The 22,258-nt window shown below is 42.0% G+C and overlaps 1 protein-coding gene across 1 annotated transcript in view; it reads left to right on the plus strand.

Annotated features, from left to right (window-relative positions):
* The window catches only part of LOC126101533 (uncharacterized), a 760,565-nt gene that overhangs the window by 587,303 nt on the left and 151,004 nt on the right, over window positions 1–22,258 (plus strand). Inside the window, exon 9 of the mRNA XM_049912174.1 lies at window positions 239–818. Within this exon, the coding sequence (XP_049768131.1) occupies window positions 239–818 (580 nt within the window). The remainder of the gene's footprint in view (window positions 1–238; window positions 819–22,258) is intronic.

The following is a 22,258-nucleotide window of genomic DNA, read 5'->3' on the forward strand; positions in this document are numbered from 1 at the left end:
TGTAGGAGTTTTTAATTGATGAAGACTTTGGGAGAACGATGTCACTGTACATGCGTACTTCAATAAATACAGGCTGTCCCACTGTTTCGTATCACAAATGAAGAAAATTGTAGATTAGTTGGTGTTCGTTGGATAGATCTACTTTTGGAACTGGTGTCATATCAGGTTTTTTTTGCAGTATTCTTAATCAGAAGCATGTACTTGGAGAAATATGTGACGGTTTGCCATTTTTGCACAGGAGCCTGCCTGAAAAGGAGAAGAACAGCAGACTGATTCAGGCAGCGAAGGAGGATTCAGTCAGTGAGCTGCAGACGCTGCTGGCAGCTGGTGCGGACGTGCGGGCGAGGGATGAGAGCGAGGACAGGTACACCGCCCTCCACTGGGCAGCAAAAAAGGGACATGTGAAGGCAGTGAGGTGCCTGGTGGAGGGTGGAGCAGAGGTGGACGCCAGGAGCAGCGACTGGCAGAGCACACCCCTGCACAAGGCTGCAGGTAATGGCCACGAGGCTGTGGGGCGGCTGCTGCTGGAGGCAGGGGCGGAGGCTGATGCCAGGAACAAAATGCAGAGCACGCCCCTGCTGATGGCTGCATATCATGGCCACGAGGCTGTGGTGCGACTGCTGCTGGCGGCCACTCCTTACCACAACGCCAGGAATCAGTGGGGGCGAACGCCGCTGCACTATGCGGCTCTGAACGGCCACGCACTGCAGCTGCACTGCTCGAGGCAGGGGACGACCGCTGGGCCAGGAATACGAGGGGAAAACACCACTGGACCTTGCCAGACAGAACAACCACCAGCAGCTGATCGACATACTAAAGTTAAGCTAGCAGTCCGACAAACACCTTTGGAGTAAAGCGGAAACAGATCCACTTAAGGGCGTTTCTTCATTATTAAAATAAAGAATATGATAAATTAAAACCTGTGGTCATTCACTGTTTTCGTACTCCCACTACAAGGAGAATGTTGTATCTCGGCAAACCTTTATCGCCGCTTCTAGTGAACCCTTCAAAAGCTGTTTAGTACATAATCTTATTCCAATTTCAAATCATGGTACACACCATTGATTTTTGCAGGATTTTTCTGAAATTATAAAAAATACAGCAACATTAAACTTTTCTCTCATGTAAAAACATGTACGAAGATTCAGCACTGTCAAGAAGCTGGGAACAAATGTTCAATTGAAATTCAAAAGTGCTTCAGTCGTGCAAATCTCTTCAGTACTGAACTCAATAGTCTACCTGTTATATTATTACTATACTACACGCCAATAATTAGCATATTAAATTAAATTAAGAATAAGGTTTATACACCCCTGGAAATTGAAATAAGAACACCGTGAATTCATTGTCCCAGGAAGGGGAAACTTTATTGACACATTCCTGGGGTCAGATACATCACATGATCACACTGACAGAACCACAGGCACATAGACACAGGCAACAGAGCATGCATAATGTCGCCACTAGTACAGTGTATATCCACCTTTCGCAGCAATGCAGGCTGCTATTCTCCCATGGAGACGATCGTAGAGATGCTGGATGTAGTCCTGTGGAATGGCTTGCCATGCCATTTCCACCTGGCGCCTCAGTTGGACCAGCGTTCGTGCTGGACGTGCAGACCGCGTGAGACGACGCTTCATCCAGTCCCAAACATACTCAATGGGGAACAGATCCGGAGATCTAGCTGGCCAGGGTAGTTGACTTACACCTTCTAGAGCACGTTGGGTGGCACGGGATACATGCGGACGTGCACTGTCCTGTTGGAACAGCAAGTTACCTTGCCGGTCTAGGAATGGTAGAACGATGGGTTCGATGACGGTCTGGATGTACCGTGCACTATTCAGTGTCCCCTCGACGATCACCAGTGGTGTACGGCCAGTGTAGGAGATCGCTCCCCACACCATGATGCCGGGTGTTGGCCCTGTGTGCCTCGGTCGTATGCAGTCCTGATTGTGGCGCTCACCTGCACGGCGCCAAACACGCATACAACCATCATTGGCACCAAGGCAGAAGCGACTCTCATCGCTGAAGACGACACGTCTCCATTCGTCCCTCCATTCACGCCTGTCGCGACACCAGTGGAGGCGGGCTGCACGATGTTGGGGCGTGAGCGGAAGACGGCCTAACGGTGTGCGGGACCGTAGCCCAGCTTCATGGAGACGGTTGCGAATGGTCCTCGCCGATACCCCAGGAGCAACAGTGTTCCTAATTTGTTGGGAAGTGGCGGTGTGGTCCCCTACGGCAATGCGTAGGATCCTACGGTCTTGGCGTGCATCCGTGCGTCGCTGCGGTCCGGTCCCAGGTCGACGGGCACGTGCACCTTCCGCCGACCACTGGCGACAACATCGATGTACTGTGGAGACCTCACGCCCCACGTGTTGAGCAATTCGGCGGTACGTCCACCCGGCCTCCCGCATGCCCACTATACGCCCTCGCTCAAAGTCCGTCAACTGCACATACGGTTCACGTCCACGCTGTCGCGGCATGCTACCAGTGTTAAAGACTGCGATGGAGCTCCGTATGCCACGGCAAACTGGCTGACACTGACGGCGGCGGGGCACAAATGCTGCGCAGCTAGCGCCATTCGACGGCCAACACCGCGGTTCCTGGTGTGTCCGCTGTGCCGTGCGTGTGATCATTGCTTGTACAGCTCTCTCGCAGTGTCCGGAGCAAGTATGGTGGGTCTGACACACCGGTGTCAATGCGTTCTTTTTTCCATTCCCAGGAGTGTAATAAAACAGTTGAAAATTAAAAATATGTTGAAATAGGAGCTATTGGCAACTAACACAATGTCCAGTTCTCAAAGTAGGTAAAATGCTTAACAGATTAAAGAAACTCAATTAATTAAAAAGTAACATGTGTTCCACTGTAGAACACTTTCTTTGCACCACTGACAAGGCATGACTTACCTGCTGACTATAACTAGTTTGAAAAATATACACAATTTTGCTAACAATAAAACTCTCTAACTTAAGCTCTAACAATATGTCCGAAATAGGCTCAATGTGCTACGCAGTATTTAAATATGTAGAACACAAAATGTGTTAAATGCTGCACATTTCGTACCCTCATTTCCAACAAGAACAAAACATTAGAAAATGGAGCAAAATGCTTATGAGATTGCTCCATCTGATTCTAAAATGGATTTTTGGTCAGTAGCTCTGTCGAGTGACTCATGTTTTCCTGGTTACATTATGCTGTAGGAACAACACATCCCCTACTTGTAAGTATGCAAAAATCATCATAGCAAGAGGGACAATGAGAGATATCTGCGAGCTCATACTGAAAAATAATGCTTGAGAAATTTTTATGCTGTTCTAAAAATTGGTTGACGTGTTACATGACATGCATATTACTTAGCCGAATTTCCCACTCTGCTGACACAAGCCGCTGCTCGCTGCCACTAAGCCGCAGCATGCAACATGGCAGGGTGTAACAGAACTACCTCAGCTTACAGCAAGACTCTCAGAAACCTGTCGACACGTAGATCATTCTCTCCTTCTGTCCTTCTACACAGTGCTATACCACACAAGAGCACTGCATGTCTGCAACTATCCGATGCCACGACTTCACTGACTTCGACCATTCTCCATACAATTCCGACTTGGCCCCGTCCTTCTTTCATGTGTACCTAATACTTATAGATCGCATTCGAGGACTTAACTGTGGCTTTGTCGAAGAAGCCACAATCTGCAGCTTTCCATCAATATCAAACATTCTATAGTAACAGTATAAAAATACTGGTCTCTCGTTGTCAGAAAGCTGTTCGTCACCAGGGTGACTACGTTGCAAAATAAATATGCATACATGAAGAGTAAAGATTTACAATGGTAACAAAATTTGCTTTATTTAAAAGCTATGAGAGTTTTCAAATAAAAAAATTGGACATATTATTTTTCATCACACCCTCGTAAAAACAAATCCAACATGATGCAAGCTTCCATTTGTGAAAACAACAAAAAAAAAAGGATAATCCTCTATCACTGAGAAACACCAGTTATTGCAGCATCTGATTACAAAAAAGTAACTGATAGGATCGTGGTTTGTGCCAAGTGAAACTTTTGCAGATTTCACCCTACCCAGGCAATAGTCACGTACTGATGTGTAGCTTGAATGGATCTTCATGTCAAACCCAGCGCTGAAATTGCTTCTGTGTCTCCTGTGCTGAAATCTGTGTCTGTACTTACAGGGTGACACCATTAGCAATAGTCACATGACACTAGTTCTGAACACAAACTGAATAACTCATGTGTCTGCAGTGCAGATGGTTTGATAGCTATCGTGTTTAATTACATCATCGTGTCATTTGCAATATTCATACCAAGCTATTTGCTTATCTGAAGTTGCATTATTTGTTAATCACTATTTAAAAACAATCTTAGAAATACCTCAAATCGGACAGTTCACGCACGGCTGTAATGATGCAGTTATAAGACGTTCCTCCATGTATCAGGTGATGTGGATCTCCAGTCACATTCCACAAAGTACTGCAGTGGATTTTTCCTTCTTTCTCATTTCCCTTCTGTGGATCTTTAGTGCAATTCCCTCAGGCTGGAGTCATGCCATTGGAGTTTTCGCAGTGGCCGCCATGCAACCCACTGCTTAGAATTTCTGCCGACAGCGCCTTCACTGACCAAGGTGGCAGCCTGCTGAACTATTGCTCTCAATAACTGTAAAAAATGACTGACGAATTAGTGTAGGTAATCCAGCCAGAAATCTAAACACTTAACTTGAGGTCTATTCCTCTTTGAAACGGTAAAAATTAGTGATACTTATATTTTCAAATATTAAGACACAAAGGAAATAATTATATAGCTGCTGAGGAACATTGATTAAATCAATGAGAAAAGTTAAAAAATTGTGCTATACTGGAATATGAACCCCAGCCTTCTGCTTCCTAGGCAGGTCTCCTGAACACTGCACCGTCCAGCCACAGTGGTTATAGCAACTGCACAGACTATTCTAGCACACCTCCTGCTTGATTTAAATTCTCAACATGTATCACACACTAATACTGTAATGCGAATTGCCCATTATCCCAATTAGTAGCGGCATTTCGCCGATTCCCATAAGAGTTAGAGGGTGGTCTGCACCTGCATTAATGGGATCATCGGCCATCTTCACATTAATTATATATGTGGTGTGTCGTTTTTGATGGTAATGAGGATAAGAGGCAAGGGGCACTACATCAGTAGTGTGTGGATAAGTTGAGAACTTTGGTCTGACAGGAGGCGTACTAGGGTAGTTTCTGCGGCTGTGAAGACCACTGTGTCCAGATGGAGCAGTCTACAGCACGTCTGCCACGTAAGCAGGAGTTTCAATCCAGGTCTAGCATATATTTTCATCTTTCCCCACTTAATGTTGTTGGTTGAAACACTGGACATTGACTAAATCATAGTGGTTGCCCGATCAAAATCCTGTATGTTCATTTGGACACATCCAAAGGATCAGACATCTCATAGATGTTTTCAAATATGGCTATGTAGATAACAATAAATTTCCTGTATACCAAAATAAACAATAAAACATGATCAGCAGTCTCAACTGCCGCTGACTTCCATGTACTCGCTACAGTCTATGTTATAAGCCATGATTTAATGGCGACGTCAACTGACACTCTTTGACTGTCATAAACCAAGTGAACCTCAACTGATTATGCACTAATGGTCTATTTTGTCAACAGTAAAAACGGCTGAAGTACTTATTATTGGAGCAGTACAGCTAATAATGAATGAATGCATATACAAAAAATTAAACTATCTTCTTCATATTGTCAGTTTTCGTCATCAAACTACAACAGTCCAAAGAAATGAAGTTTCATTTCAGAATGAAGACATCATATTAACTACAAACAAAGAGAGCAACATATACTACACTACACAACATACAAAATATGGGACACATCCGGCAGAGTGCTGTAACAGACTCAAGAATTAAAGTAATAACAGTACAGGAAATGAAGTTCTTCAGTTTGGCATATAAATCAAATAAATAAGTCTCCTTAAGTTATTGTTACTTTAATTAAGTGAGTTGTTGATATTCTTCTTAATGGAAATTATACAGTTTCAATAACTTTCATCAAAAGTTACAGTGGAATAGTTGTTCTGAGTATTTGTAAAAGTTGAGCCAACAACAGCAGTTGTAGATAAGGAGGCTTTTGTACATCAGAATCTCGATACAGCTGTATCACTAATGTGCTTCACTGAGGGAGCCATCAGCTGCAGACTCAAACCACGATGACCAGATTTTATTTGAAAAATATTTCAAAATTGCATATACAAAATCTGAGTCATCTACACTTAAGCAGAGTACTGTTGATCTGTCGTTAGGACAGAAAATGTAAATTAGGGGTGCATTGACATTCACTGAATGACTAGCTCCAAAAGAAAGACCTCACCCTTGCCGACCAACATGAGTCTCAAAAACATCGATCAAGCACAATGGACGTTTCGCAATTCTCAGATTTCACCCTAAAAGAATTTGGCTCAACACAGGCAAGTACTTGCAGCATTTCATATGGAAGCTGGAATCATGGCTTCCACGAAGCATTTGTATCACAATTACATCTAAGCTGTTAGCTAAAGTACAATCTTAGAGGGTACCAAATGAAATTTGAGATTCGATCGTGGATTATTTTGTAGGGAGGCATAGCATGTTACCTTGGGTGTGGTGTGATTAAAAGACGTAGAAGTAATTGCGAGTGTGCCGTAGGGAGATATGTTGCTTCTCTTGCTGTTTTATGATTTATGTTAATGACCTGGCATGACTATATACATAATCTCTTTTTTTTGCAGCTGATGCAGTTATACAGAATGAAGTGTTCTGTGACACAAAAATCTTAGAAATTTTCACACCCTTTAACAGTTAAGGGTTATACCAAAATCGGAAGTTCACACTACATGGTCAGATATGTAAAACTGTACACTTGAAAAGAAAATGAAAAACATTGTATCTTTAGATTTCAGTGTTTGTGAATTGAATCTGGAATCATGCAACTCATCCAGATACATGGCGGCAGCAGTATGAGCATAATGATTGTGTGGGCTTGGTCATAGGTAAAGCAGGTAATAGTCCTTGGTTCATTGGCACGGCACTGAGGAAATGCTGTCAGTCAATGAAGGAGATTGCCTACATGAAACTTGTACAATCAGTAATTGAATAATGTCCTTATATGTTGGATTCATAGCAGATTCAACTAACAGGCGATATCAGATGAGTGCAAAATGGACAGCACGAGTGATCGCAGATTGGTCTGATCCATGGCAGAGCATCACAGAAATGTTCAAAAACTGGAAGTGGCAGCCATATTAACATAGACGACCATGACTCTGTGGAAGCATATTTTTATGTTGCAGAAACTGGTGTTACTTTAGGAGCTTAGGAAAATACCACAACACTCCACACAAGGGATAGCAGAGGCAATATCGGACTAATCACAGTGTGCACAGAGGTATCTGAACAGTCACACGTCCCTCTTTCCGTATGTGTATAAAGTGGAAAGTGAGGCTACTGTTAAGTACGATGGGAAACATTCTCTACCATGCACTTCAGTGGTTTACAGAGTTTACAGAGTATGGATATCGAAGTAGAAAAGCTCAGAAACCCACCAGAGCTATGTAGAATACAGGCCAGAGTGTGCCGCATAGCAAATTTGATTGAAATTTTTCACCCCTGGGCCAGTACTTATTGCATACGTATGGACCATAGCCTCCCTTACATTATTCCAGAGGTCTCCGCACTGATCAAGTAAGCAGTCAGTGGAAACCTTAATTATTTTACGTTATCACAAGTTTTCTGTATTTTCATCGAACTGGGTTCTTTGGGAATGTTGTTTATCTTCCAAAAGTCCCATTTACAAGCATACTCTTCGAGTTGCCCTTTCGTCTACAGAATACCATCCTATTAAGATCACAGAAACGCCTAGAAGCCGGCCGGAGTGGCCGAGCGGTTAAAGGCGCTGCAGTCTGGAACCGCACGACCGCTACGGTCGCAGGTTCGAATCCTGCCTCGGGCATGGATGTGTGTGATGTCCTTAGGTTAGTTAGGTTTAAATAGTTATAAGTTCTAGGGGACTTATGACCACAGCAGTTGAGTCCCATAGTGCTCAGAGCCATTTCAACCATTTCAAACGCCTAGAAGTACAGATGGCAAACATTGCGGCAGTGGCCTAGAGTAGGTTGCAGTGGTCCCTTTTATACGAATTACACCACAGTTTCATACAATCATGGTAACATGTGTAAGTCTCCCGTGCTGCTTGGATGGTGTCGATCTAAGTAGCAGCTTGCATATCCGCAATACTGTCTTCATATTGATCACTGTGAAAATCAGAAAAGTACTGAGAGCTGCTGTGGTGTCACCGCCAGACACCGCACTTGCTAGGTGGTGGCCTTTAAATCGGGCGCGGTCCGTTAGTATACGTCGGACCCGCGTGTCGCCACTATCAGTGATTGCAGACCGAGCGCCGCCACACGGCAGGTCTAGTCTACAGAGACTCCCTAGCACTTTCTCCAGTTGTACAGCCAACTTTGCTAGCGATGGTTCACTGACTACATACGCTCTCATTTGCAGAGACGACAGTTTAGCATAGCCTTGAGCTACGTCATTTGCTAAGACCTAGCAAGGCGCCATATTCAGTTACTATGAATGTATTCTGAACAGATAATATTGTGAATCACGTACCGTCAAGAGCGACGTTCATCGTTAATCGATTAAAGTTAATTATGAAACTAATTACGTCCGCTTTCTGAATTCTAATTCCTTGTCATGTTCCAGACCTCACACCAGTATACGTAGTTCTTCCCTCCTCACGCCAGCCTGCGTGAGCTAAAACGCGTGCAATTCAGCCTCCCCTAGTAACACGGTGTTGGCTCTTCTGCCAACACAGCAGCAGCTATATAGAAAGAAACAAAAAAATGGCTGTAGAAGATTTTTGTGTAAAGTGTTGTGACGTATGGGACAGAAGTGACGACACTTAAGATGAGAATAAAAGAAATGGTCTGTGCAATCGAAATTATGTGATCGACAGAGTGGTGTTAAAGCTGGAATAAAACGTCGTTTATAAAATGAAGGCGCTAAACTAATAATGAAATTGGATTTCACATTGCTACGGTGCATATATAGGGAATAACTGTAGTGGTATGGCTGTGTGAAATGTGTGAACGACAACATTGGCACCGTGGTCTGGCTTAAGTTTCCATTAACTTTGTGAAATGTAGAGATGTAAGTGAACTCATCTGCTCCCTGGTCTAGGGCAACGAAGACGTATTCAAAAATTAATTGCAGTTTGTTGTATACGTCACATCTAGATTCACTAACTGAAGTAAGCTCATTAAAAAACAGGTGTATTTTTTCATGCTCATAAATACTGCCACCAAGTCATATTAAATAATAAGTATTCGTTTCTAACGCACATTTCTTTGTACGACTGTTAATGTTCATTTAATAGCGTCAATCTGAGGACACAGATCAACAGCCACTGTCCATATCAAAGAAATTAATTTCTGGTTAGAAACGCACTAAGGTCGGTCTCACTATCAAAGTTTTTCTCATAGTGTGACAAATTATTTGTGTTCCTTTCTCCATAGTGATTTAGCGAGATAGCATCCCAGAGCACTTGTATTATGGCTCGTAGGAACACAGGTTTTGACTTGGGAGTACAAAAACTATCATTGAAATCATTCACACCGGACGTTCATGATTATTCCTAATTAAATTACACAGGCCAACGATGGAAAAACTTTTTTACTGAAAATACCTTATTCTTATGTTTCTTAGGGTTGTAAACACAAATATATTACTTAAAAAGCTGTATCACCCACCAGTTCTTCACAGTTTACAGTTAAATTTATTAAATTAAGCGATTTTTAAAGAATTTAATAGTTTTTATACAGCTAAAATAATTTAAAAAGGAAGTGTAACGAATGTAGATGACGTTCGTAGCTCTGCTGAAAAACATTTTTGGGCAAAAAAAAGACCAATTATATTTTTGTGTTAACAGATGGTGTTTTGTTTACTGTGAACCTAACCTCACTTCCCATTTCCTGTACATGTGCTCAGTACAATTTCTAATCATGATTGCTGACAGTTTTTGTTATATCGTTGTGAATTTGTGATGAATGAACACCAAAGAACCATTACAGACTTTGTGAAAAAGGTTTATCTATCATACTTTAGATCTAAACTTGGTGATGAAGATAAATCTTGGCCACTGCAAAAGGTATGTTTTTTGTGTGTTGAATATCTGTGAAAATGGTCCAAAAAGGATCAAAAAGCATTTAGATTTGCTGTTCCTATGATATGGAGAGAGCCAAGAAATCATTCTGATGATTACTACTATTGCAGTGTTGTTATTACTGGACATAATTCGAAAAACAAGAAGGTAATAAGCTACCCTAACCTTCCGTCCGCCATCTGACCAGTAGGGCATGGTGTAGATTTGCCGGTTCCTGAACCACCAGATGATACAAATTCTATTCCAACAGAAGTATTTTCTGATGCACAGTCTGATTAGATGAACCATATGATGATGAATTCCATTGTAATACAGAAAGTCTAGTGCCCAAATTGTTTACTCACACCGAGCTTAACGATTTGGTTAGGGATCTGGGCTTAACGAGAGAAAAAGCTGAATTTCTTGGCTCTAGATTAAAAAGAAAAGAACTTATTGGCAGCTGGAACTAGCATATACATGTATAGAAAGAGAGAGCAGCAATTTTCCAAGCTTTTTCAACAAGAAGGTGATTTAGTACTGCTCAGACATTCCCTGTCTAATGAGTTTGGTACTGAATACTAAAAGGAAGACTGGAGGCTGTCTATTAATTCATCCAAAACTAGTAACGGAGAAACGCTACCAAAAGCTCTGAAACACCAGCATGATGGGGGCTACTGTTGGTCACTTCACCGAGTTCAGCAAGCGACTCATCGTAGGAAAAGCTACACAAGAATCTTCAAAGAAAAAAGAGAAAGAAAATACAAACCAATTCCAGCTGACATGTGAAACCTCTATTAAGACATATCATTGTTTGAAGTAGCTTACTGTAAATACATACCATGCTTGTGTTGTGACAAATCGTTTAATTAATTTCTCCGTTTACTCTAGAGCATAGGATTTTTGTACTATATAATAAAGAGCATATTGCTCAAAAACTATGGGTGATAGAAAAAAGCTAAGGCTAGATTCGGATTCAGCTCATAAAAATCTACAAGGATCAGCTATCAAAGTAAAAAAAGTTTTTCAAAAAAAAATTTTCATTGGCCTGTGTTATCTTCTATCTCGCTGTTGTTCAAAAAACTTCATGACTGTTGCTTGTAAAATACTAGAAAAATGCTCATTCTTCCTTGTGCAGGAGGCGGTGCAGCGCTCATGTCTTGCAGCATTGGACTTGTCTGCTGCCTTCCCATAACCAGGTACTTCCCCCGTTTGACCAGTCGAAAGCCTTCAATTAATAACTATTTGCTCAATGTTTGACCATTGTGCATATAATTGTCTGTGGTGTTTCATGTTGTAATTCCTTCTTTTTGTTTTTACAGAGCTACTATATGTTCTGACGATGTATCGAATCGCGTCGCCAAGAAGACTTTCCACAGTTCATTGTCAGTTCTGAACGGCCATTTGTCATATCGATGAAAGCATTTTCTATCAAGTGAAGACAATTTTAGACTTCTGTCAAATTATTGTCTGTAAGGAAACCAGAAATATTCTGAACAGCAGTGTCTGAAGGAGTAAAGTGTAGATATTATCTGCCTGAGCTCTTTTATAAAACATTATTCATTTAGTGTATGTGATGCACTTACTGATTACGAAACATTATGAACATGCCTGTAAGTACTTAAAATACTTACAGTTCCAAGATGAATTCCCCAGATACACTCGTCATTCAGTGCACCACCATGCTCTGGCAGATTCATGTTCATTGAAAATTGTGTTTTCTTAATAATGTACATTAGCTATGCTGCTAATGTGTGACATTAAGGTAACTTGATTAGCACAAGGTGTTCTTTAGACCATCTGACTATAAGGAGTACATGACTTCTGCTATAAGTACGCAGTGGCATGTTGGCACGCCGGAAAAGTGTTATTTAGGAAGAGTGAAAGTTCAGAGTACTATATACATATATATATTTTGGAAACCACTGATTTTAAGAACTTGTGATTAAATTATTATTTGACAGTGTCTGGTAAATACATCTCAATATATGGGAACACAAAAATTGAAGCACCGATTTTGAATATTAATTATGCAAGGAGGCCAATTAATTCTGAAGGTACTTTGCAATAGACGTGCACAAACGAAGAGCTGTGTGTGTACGTAGCCCCTAAGAGTGGCATCTGGAAATAGATGCTTCCATATTTGTAACTCTGCTCATCGCTTCACTATCATGCTTTAAAATTCCAATACGTGATCTAAAACTGAAGTGCTTTGTACCGATCAGCTGCCACGCTAGAAATGACACACGAAAATAACAATGTTTCGTCAAATGGCATTATAAAGACATTCATGTTTACATGATTCATCTGTAGTAACACACACATACTGCAATGCGACAGCTGCCAGGACAATGACGTCAGCACTGGAAATCAAAATATGTTTGTAACAAAGTCTGTAAATAACGTTGTACATTGGTCTCGTTGTTTTGATAATTTTCTGTATGAGTAACGTCGTGATCATTTGCCATCATCACCAGAAAATCTGAGGTTCCTAATTTCTAATTTCTTCATTTTTAGTAACTATGACTTCCAGCGTCCCTTATTGCACGGACGCCATGTTTGTTTTAGGCTGTGTCTAGAAGGAAAACGCTAAGGGATCAGAGTAAAAGATGCAGAGCTAGACAGACGCAGTTTTTGCGTAGAGAAAGTAATAGGAATGTGGATATTCATAATAATAATGCAACAGTCTTATTGACTGATATATCTAAATATCAAGTGAAGGGAATGCCACATAATTTTGCCAGTTACAGCTGTGGTCTTATGAATTTACAATGCGGATTTTGTAATGCAAAACGTTTCACATCAGAGGTTACTGTACGTGACACAACGGCATTCACATTGTGTTATCGTAAGGGAAAAGTTAATTTGCCGTCGTTAACACACTTTTCTTTCCGAAGCGCTTTATCGAGTATCCGGGAATTCACGAAAAATCAATTATTTCAATACAGAAGTTCTGAGACCTAAATTTCGGACACAGTTTTTCGTAGAGACTATCACTTTAAGAGACACGATATTCTTTATCATTGATCAGAAACATGACTTCTACATATGGTCGTTCACCATGTCATGAAGAGTTATACTGGATGGAGCAAACAAAAGTGGCCTGGACGAGTGTATACTACAGGACATGTATGTAGGCATATATCCACACCCTGTGACGCACACACCACGTGTACACCCGTCACGTGATCCACACCTGTTCAGAGCGTAGTGCGAACTGTGTTAGTAATAGTGGAGCAGTGGAAAGGGGACGATGGTACTCACTGTGGAGCAGTAGGAAAATTACATGACAGCCAAGTCGAAATGACGTAGTCAGTTGTTTGCTGAGAAGTTTAATGCTTTCAAAGTGCCCATGAAACGCTTAGTGGGAAAATGGCATCACACAGGATCTGTATTGATCAAGTCAAAAAACATAAGATAACAATAAATGGCTTGGGTATGGATCTTTCCTTCCTGTCTGATGAAGACTGATTTCACCCGAGTGATTATGTCAACTCACAGAATCACTTGTTCTGGGCAACGAAGAATCCACATGACTTCCACAAACACACTGCATGATCGGAAGGTTGTGGTCCTGGTGTGCGGTGCCTGCACGCTGAATTATTGGTCCATCTTGATTCATCAGACGTTGAGTTCGGTACGTTACCGTGCCAACATTTGGAATCAATTTGTGGAACATTAACGGTGGACGAAAAGACCTACAGTTACTTCTAATATTGCGGAGTAGCTGCCCATACCGTTGGCCGAAGGTTGGGGCACATTTACACAACCATTAGCCCTGAGAGACTTATTAGCACAGGTCAGTCTGTTCGCGGCCCTAGCTGTTCTCGGAGGTCACCGGATCTGTCAGTATACGATTACTTTGTGTGGGAACTCTCACAGTCCTCAAGAACTGCGGAAGAACATTTCGGATGTAACTGTAGCAGTTTCAGAACTCCAGCCCCCATCCGCCTTCAGGATGTTGCCAAGAGATGAATGGTGGTCAACATCTGCTATAGTCAGGTTAGTACTGTATTTCCTTTCCTTTGTTGTGTTTCTTTGTACCCCGACACTCTGCTCCACCGCCACTTTTATTTGCTTCACCCTGTATTTTTACGACATCTACACTGTTGTTCGCAGTAGACTGAATGAGCAATCAAATCGATCGTACAAATACTGGTAACGACGTAATGCATGAAATTGCTATTGAATTAGGACAGGTGTTGTTTCACTGCTGCGAAAGATTGTGGCAAAATCGAAAATGAAAACAGAAACATGTATGGGTTTATTACGGTTAATAAAAATTGAGACCTCCGGCATTAGAATGATACCATATTTCTTTCGAATGGTGGCTCACAATTAATCGAGGTAAAAAGAATGAACACATTTATCTGAACACTTTTTTTTAAAAAAAAAAAGACAATAAGATAGTGTCTAACATTACAAAACTTCGCAGTATTAAAATTGTAATTGTGAGGAATGGAGTCATTGTTCTCTGTAACATATTTTGCCAATATTTTGTATATATTTTCTTTTGAATGTACATTCTTGCGGAAATTGCACGCAATGTCTAAAGAAGAAATTGTAATACCATGTAGTAAACTCGCTGGTCTAGCCACGGCGATTTGCTATTGTGGACAGTCAAAGAGTATATCTGAAGTGGGGAACATAGTCGCTGGACGCGGCCGCGCAAATGCAGTTGAGTCTGGCGCGAGCTGTTGTGCAGTGGAGTCTGACAGAAGGCCTCAGGCGTTGTGGTTGCTAGCGGCATGTACTGCGAGAAACTGGAGGAACTGCATGTTATGGCTAGACATAATTACAGTGTTAACTGCACACAGTTCAAATATCATGAAGAGGTATTAATATGAAAGAAGAGCACTTTGCGTCCAAACCTGAAGACATACAATAGTCTCCGTATCCAGCAACAGATAGGAACACCTAATATTGCTTACTGCAAAGTGTCGTTAAGAAGAGTCTGTTGCCACAATTATTACCTTTCGCAACACTTTTGGCTTAGAGCATGCCGTACCCACATGGCATATTTGAACCATCTATCTTCTTCTGCAGTGGTCAATCCAAGGATTGGTTTGCAACAGCTACAACGGCAGCTTGTCTCCATTCTGTGCGTCTTTCAGCTTTTTTCTTCATTTCTTTATAGGTGTTACATCCCACACCTTTTGACAATGAAACTCCAGAAGCTTCTCTTCTCACCTGCTCTTTCCAGAACCACTTCGTTTGTGACCTTGTCGATACATTTTATTTTAAGCATGCGTCTATAGCACCACATTTCAAAAGAATTTAGCTTCTGGTCTTCCTCTGTCCCGAGAGTCCATGTTTCACACCCATTCCTGATTTCAAGGCTGATGCTCTTGGATGTTAAGATGTTTTTCTTCTTGTTAAAAGCAACCTTTGCTTGAGCAATTCTACTTCTCACTTCTACCTTGCTCCTTCCATCCCTGGTAATATTACTGCCCAGATAAATAAATTTATCATGTTCAAGCAGTTCGTTGCTTACATGAACTTGGATTTTCACTTGATCGTTTTTGTCGCATGCCATTACTTTGGTTTTTCTTTATTAATTCTCATATTATATTCTTCCCCCATAACTTTATCCATTCTATTCAGTAGGACTACAAGAACTTCTTCACTATCAGCCAGGACCGCTATATCATCGGCATATCTTGTCATATCTATTCGTTGGCCATGAATTTTCCCTTACTTTTTCAGCGCCTCTCCAATGTATAGGTTAAAGATAACAGGGGATAGTGCGCAACCTTGTCGGACACCTTTCCGTATCTGCAACTCTTCTTCTTTTTTCCGTCCACGGATAACTGCTGTCTCCCTTTTGCACAGGTTCCGTATCATTTTTCTATCTTTATATTCTATCATATCTATATTGCATGTAAATCTATCACGATGGTGGAATGAACACAGTTCATCACATTTACCAGTTCTCGGCGACAGTGAAGTGAATCATCCTCGATTAATGCGTTTAAACGATCTTCACCAGAACCCAAAGGTATCGCTGAACGTGGAGAGTCACTTACGTCAAAATCATTTCTCTTAATACGAGAATACTATTATCTTGCCGTGCTCTGTCCAATGACTGCTTCCCCTGCAGTCACTCTTCTACTTTAAGCAGAAGAGTATGTCGGTAGTGTTCCGATTTATCTATTTGGCATTCCATTTTCTAGTGTCCCCAGCTCCACTATCTCCAAATAACAAAATAATAGCAGTATTGGCCTAGGCATAAAAATGACTCTCGAAGAATAAACCAAAGCAGCCAGTATACCAACTTAGAAAACAATGAGCTCTACGAACTGATGCACCAAGCTAATATAATACAAGTTATGAGTTAAGGGCTGACAAAACGTTAGAAAAAAATTATCTTGCGAAGATTTTATGTAGCAAACAGAATGCGATACGGAACTTTGGAAAGATCCGTTGCCGAAGGTGACATTTTGACAATCAACGGAAGAAAAGTATTTTTACGTGTTCAATCGTTTTGACAAAGTAATGATGTTTTTATGTCAGGAAAAGTCCACCAGAATTCCTCAGATGTAAGCTTCAGAACTCGACAGCATACGGGATTTCAGATTTTTTCCGTGGTTTTCGAACGAGACAGAGACGCTGAAGACATTTCCTGTCTCGGTGATGGGCGGAGCGAGTCAGACTGCTTGCCTGCTTGTTGTGACAACAGCGTAATTTGGGATCTGAGGTGGCAGCTAGGCAAAAGCAGGCGGTAGACGGTGCCGTGAAGGACAAAGCCAACAGGAAAGTCGGAGAGTGGAATCTTTTCAGCAAACAGTGGAGGATGTAAGCTATAAGAGGTACTTTGTGATGATGAGGCGCTCGAAAAGGAGAAAGTCGTCGTGAGACGCAACAAACCAGTCAGAAGAATGACGAATCTTCTGTCCCCCTCTCCGCCTCTCAGCCACACAGCTGTAACGAAAATCTCATAGAGGTGTTCAGATAGCCGAGATACGGGCAGCTTTGGTGGAATGGGGATGTCGTCTTCTTGCAGCTTGGCTAAATTTCCGGGGCCTGTGTACATTGTAGGCTGTGGACCTGCTCCTCTGCCTCCATCGCGCGTGCCCCACGGGACTTGAAGGGCCGCGTACCGAGGTGTACAGACAGCCATTCCTCCCTCGATCGGTACGAGAGTTGAGCAAGACGTACACTGCGTAACAGTGGTGCAGAGCTGCCTCTGCCACGGACCGACCTCTGTCTCGAAGAGTATTCAAGATGTCCCATGCTGCTAGAGCAGGTAGCCCTGCTCACGTCCAGAAGAAAAGTATTACGGATAGATGTTTGGAAACAATGTCCAGATACAAGATACAAGTGATGGTTCAAATGTTTCAAATGGCTCTGAGCACATGGGACTTAACATCTGAGGTCAGCAGTACCCGAGAACTTAGAACTACTTAAACCTAACTAAGGAGCGGTTCCAGACTGTAGCGCCTAGAACCGCTCGGCCACCTCGGCCGGCGTCACAAGTGGTTCTGTCCTACGGAGCCATCTTTCTGTAAATAATACAAGAGCTGTTCAATGTTGTCACCATCCATTCATGCATATGCCAAAGCCTTCCTTGTCAAAGAATGACGAACTCGTGTGGACGCACCTAACTACTTCCGACTTTGGTCTCGTGCTTGGGAAACAGGCATTTGTAACGTGTATCGCCGTCGACAGCTGTGGAAGCCGTGTACGTATTTAAAGGTTCCCAGTTGCTTGAGGGGCAAAAGAGCCGATGGCGGAATCAGAAAAATGGGCTCGCCCAAGGGAGCGTGTTGGGGCCAATCCTATTCAACATATATACAAATGACCAACCAACTCCAGACAAAACCACAACTTTTGTATATGCAGACGACCTGGCAATAACAGGTCAAGGCAAGAGGTTTGAAGCCATCGAGGAGTAGCTAGAAACCACCTTTCTACAATGACAACCTTCTACAAAAAGAATTCTCTAATACCCAATCCCTCCAAAACTCAAGTGAATGCATTCCATCTGAACTCGAGGCAGGCAAAGTACTGGCTCAATGTTACCTGGGATGGGACATTACTAGAACACACAGATACTCCCACATACCTTGGCGTCGTGCTGGACAGAAAATTGACATATAAATATCATTGCGAAAAAACACGAAAAATAGTAGAAACACGAAATTCCCTAATAAGAAAGCTGTCCAATAGCAAATGGGGTGCCAAACCTAACGGGGTCAGAACTTCAGCCCAAGCTTTGTGCTTGTCAACTGCCGAATATGCCTGCACGGTATGGTGCAGATCCACCCACGCAAAAAAGGTAGATATTATCTCGAATGAAACATGCAGGATAGTGACAGGCTGCATGAAACCAACCCCCATAGAAACTCTTTTCAGGGCCGCAGGTTTCACAAACCCTGACTCACGTAGGAAAGCCCATGAACATACCGAGAAGCTAAAACAAATTGATGCCCGTCACTGAATATTTGGCTTAGAGTGTGGCCCCAGCAGACTCAAATCCAGACGCCGTTTCCTAAGTTGCGCCTTAGATGAGCCCCCATCTGCTATCCACTAAGAGAGGACCCACTAAGCGGCTTTTCTGGTGATTGGAAAACCTGGAGAATGGTTAACCGCATCAGAACTGGGGTGGCTCCTGTGAAATCTAATCTGATCAAAGGGGGTTTGTTGGACGAAAATGACGACAAATGCGACTGTGGCACTCTACCGGACTTGGGACATGTCCTACAACGCCCTGCCTGCCCCCACAGGTGCACTCTCGACGATCTATGGCTGACTAAAGAAGAAGCAGGGACATTGCCCAAGAGGTTCCTTATCAATTAAGGAGATGTGTGGAGATCGTCACCAGTTCACAAGTGTGGTATGAGAACAAGAAACAAAACACTTCAGGAGGCGCGCATTATCTTTATCAGGCAATCCATCACGTATCTGAAAAACGTCTAAGTATTTTCTTCGCGTTACAAACACACGATTACGAGTGCTGATGAGCCACACCCTGTACTCGCGGTAGAATTTGTACTTTTTTTTACAGGTTTTTCCTGTAAGTAACTGGAAGAAATGGGGAAAAGAGAAACAAGCAAAGATTTGGAGACTATAAGACAAGAGGCCAGACAAACGTTTGGTTCCTGATGTATGCAGCTTTACTGTATGGTTAAATGATGATGACGTCCTCTTGGGTAAAATATTCCGGAGTTAAAATAGTCCCCCATTCGGATCTCCGGGCGGGGACTACTCGAGAGGACGTCGTTATCAGGAGAAAGAAAACTGGTGTTCTATGGATCGGAACGTGGAATGTCAGATCCCTTAATCGGACAGGTAGGTTAGAAAATTTAAAAAGGTAAATGGGTAGATTAATGTTAGATATAGTGGGAATAAGTGAAGTACGGTGGCAGGGGGAACAAGACTTCTGGTCAGGTGAATACAGGGTTATAAATATAAAATAAACCAGAGGTAATGCAGGAGTAGGTTTAATAATGAATAGGAAAATAGGAATTCGGGTAAGCTACTACAAACAGCATAGTGAACGCATTATAGTGGCCAAGATAGATTCGAAGCCCATGCCTACCACAGTAGTACAAGTTTATATGCCAACTAGCTCTGCAGATGACGAAGAAATAGAATAAATGTATGAAGAAATAAAAGAAATTATTCAGATAGTGAAGGGAGACGAAAATTTAAAAGTCATGGGTGACTGGAATTCGTCAGTAGGAAAAGGGAGAGAAGGAAACGTAGTAGCTGAATATGGATTGGGGATAAGAAATAAAAGAGGAAGCCGCCTGGTAGAATTTTGCACAGAGCACAATTAATCATAGCCACCACTTGGCTTAAGAATCATAAAAGTAGGTTGTATACATGGAAGAAGCCTGGAGATACTGACAGGATTCAGATAGATTACATAATGGTAAGACAGAGATTTAGGAAGCAGATTTTAAATTGCAAGACATTTCCAGGGGCAGATGTGGACTATGACTACAATCAATTGATTATGAACTGTAGATTAAAACTGACGAAACTACAAGAAGGTGGGAGTTTAAGGAGATCGGGCCAGGATAAACTGACTAAACCAGAGGTTGTACAGAGCTTCAGGGAGAGTATAAGGGAAGAATTGACAAGAATGGGGGAAAGAAATACAGTAGAAGAAGAATGGGTAGCTGAGGGATGAAGTAGTGAAGGCAGCAGAGGATCTAGTAGGTTAAAAGACGAGGGCTAGTAGAAATCCTTTGGTAACAGAAGAAATATTGAATTTAATTGATGAAAGGAGAAAATATAAAAATGCAGTAAATGAAGCAGGCAAAAAGGAATACAAACGTCGCAAAAATGAGATCGACAGGAAGTGCAAAATGGCTAAGCAGGCATGGCTACAGGACAAATGTAAGGATGTAGAGGCTTATCTCACGAGGGGTAAGATAGATACTGCCTACAGGAAAATTAGAGAGACCTTTGGAGAAAAGAGAACCACTTGTATGGCTATCAAGAGCTCAGATGGAAACCCAGTTCTAAGCAAAGAAGGGAAAGCAGAAAGGTGGAAGGAGTATATAGAGGGTCTATACAAGGGCGATGTACTTGAGGACAATATTATGGAAATGGAAGAGGATGTAGATGAAGATGAAATGTGAGATACGATACTGCGTGAAGAGTTTGACAGAGCACTGAAAGACCTGAGTCGAAACAAGGCCCCGGGAGTAGACAACATTCCATTAGAACTACTGACAGCCTTGGGAGAGCCAGTCCTGACAAAACTGGACCATCTGGTGAGCAAGACCTATGAGACAGGCGAATTACCGTCAGACTTCAAGAAGAATATAATAATTCCAATCCCAAAGAAAGCAGGTGTTGACAGATGTGAAAATTATAGAACTATCAGTTTAATAAGTCACGGATGCAAAATACTAACGCGAATTCTTTACAGACGAATGGAAAAATTGGTAGAAGCCGACCTCGGGGATGATCAGGTTGGTTTCCGTAGAAATATTGGGACACGTGAGGCAATATTGACCCTACGACTTTAGAAGCTGGAATAAGGAATGGCAAACCTACGTTTCTAGCATTTGTAGACTTAGAGAAAGCTTTTGGCAATGTTGGCTGGAATACTCTCTTTCAAATTCTGAATGTGGCAAGGGTAAAATAAAGGGAGCGAAAGGCTATTTACAATTTGTACAGAAACCAGATGGCAGTTATAAGATTCGAGGGACATGAAAGGGAAGCAGTGGTTGGGAAGGGAGTAAGACACGGTTGTAGCCTCTCCCCGATGTTATTCAATCTCTACATTGAGCAAGCAGTGAAGGAAACAAAAGAAAAATTGGGAGATGGTATTAAAATCCATGGAGAAGAAATAAAAACTTTGAGGTTCGTCGATGACATTGTAATTCTGTCAGAGACAGCAAAGGACTTGGAAGAGCTGTTGAACGGAATGGATAGTGTCTTGAAAGGAGGATATAAGATGAACATCAACAAAAGCAAAACGAGGATAATGGAATGTAGTCGAATTAAATCGGGTGATGCTGAGGGAATTAGATTAGGAAATGAGACACTTAAAGTAGTAAAGTAGTTTTGGTATTTGAGGAGCAAAATAACTGATGATGGTCGAAGTAGAGAGGATATAAAATGTAGACTGGCAATAGCAAGGAAAGTATTTCTGAAGAAGAGAAATTTGTTAACATCGAGTATAGATTTAAGTGTCAGGGAGCCGTTTCTGAAAGTATTTGTATGGAGTGTAGCCATGTATGGAAGTGAGACATGGACGATAAATAGTTTAGACAGGAAGAGAATAGAAGCTTTCGAAATGTGGTGCTACAGAAGAATGCTGAAGATTAGATGGGTAGATCACATAACTAATGAGGAAGTATTGAATAGGATTGGGGAGAAGAAAAGTTTGTGGCACAACTTGACTAGAGGATGGGATCGGTTGGTAGGACATGTTCTGAGGCATCAAGGGATCACCAATTTAGTATTGGAGGGCAGCGTGGAGGGTAAAAATCGTAGAGGGAGGCCAAGAGATGAATACACTAAGCCGATCCAGACGGATGTAGGTTGCAGTAGGTACTGGGAGATGAAGAAGATTGCACAGGATCGAGT

The sequence above is a fragment of the Schistocerca cancellata genome, chromosome 9, assembly GCF_023864275.1.
Source record: "Schistocerca cancellata isolate TAMUIC-IGC-003103 chromosome 9, iqSchCanc2.1, whole genome shotgun sequence".
Lineage (NCBI taxonomy): Eukaryota > Metazoa > Arthropoda > Insecta > Orthoptera > Acrididae > Schistocerca > Schistocerca cancellata.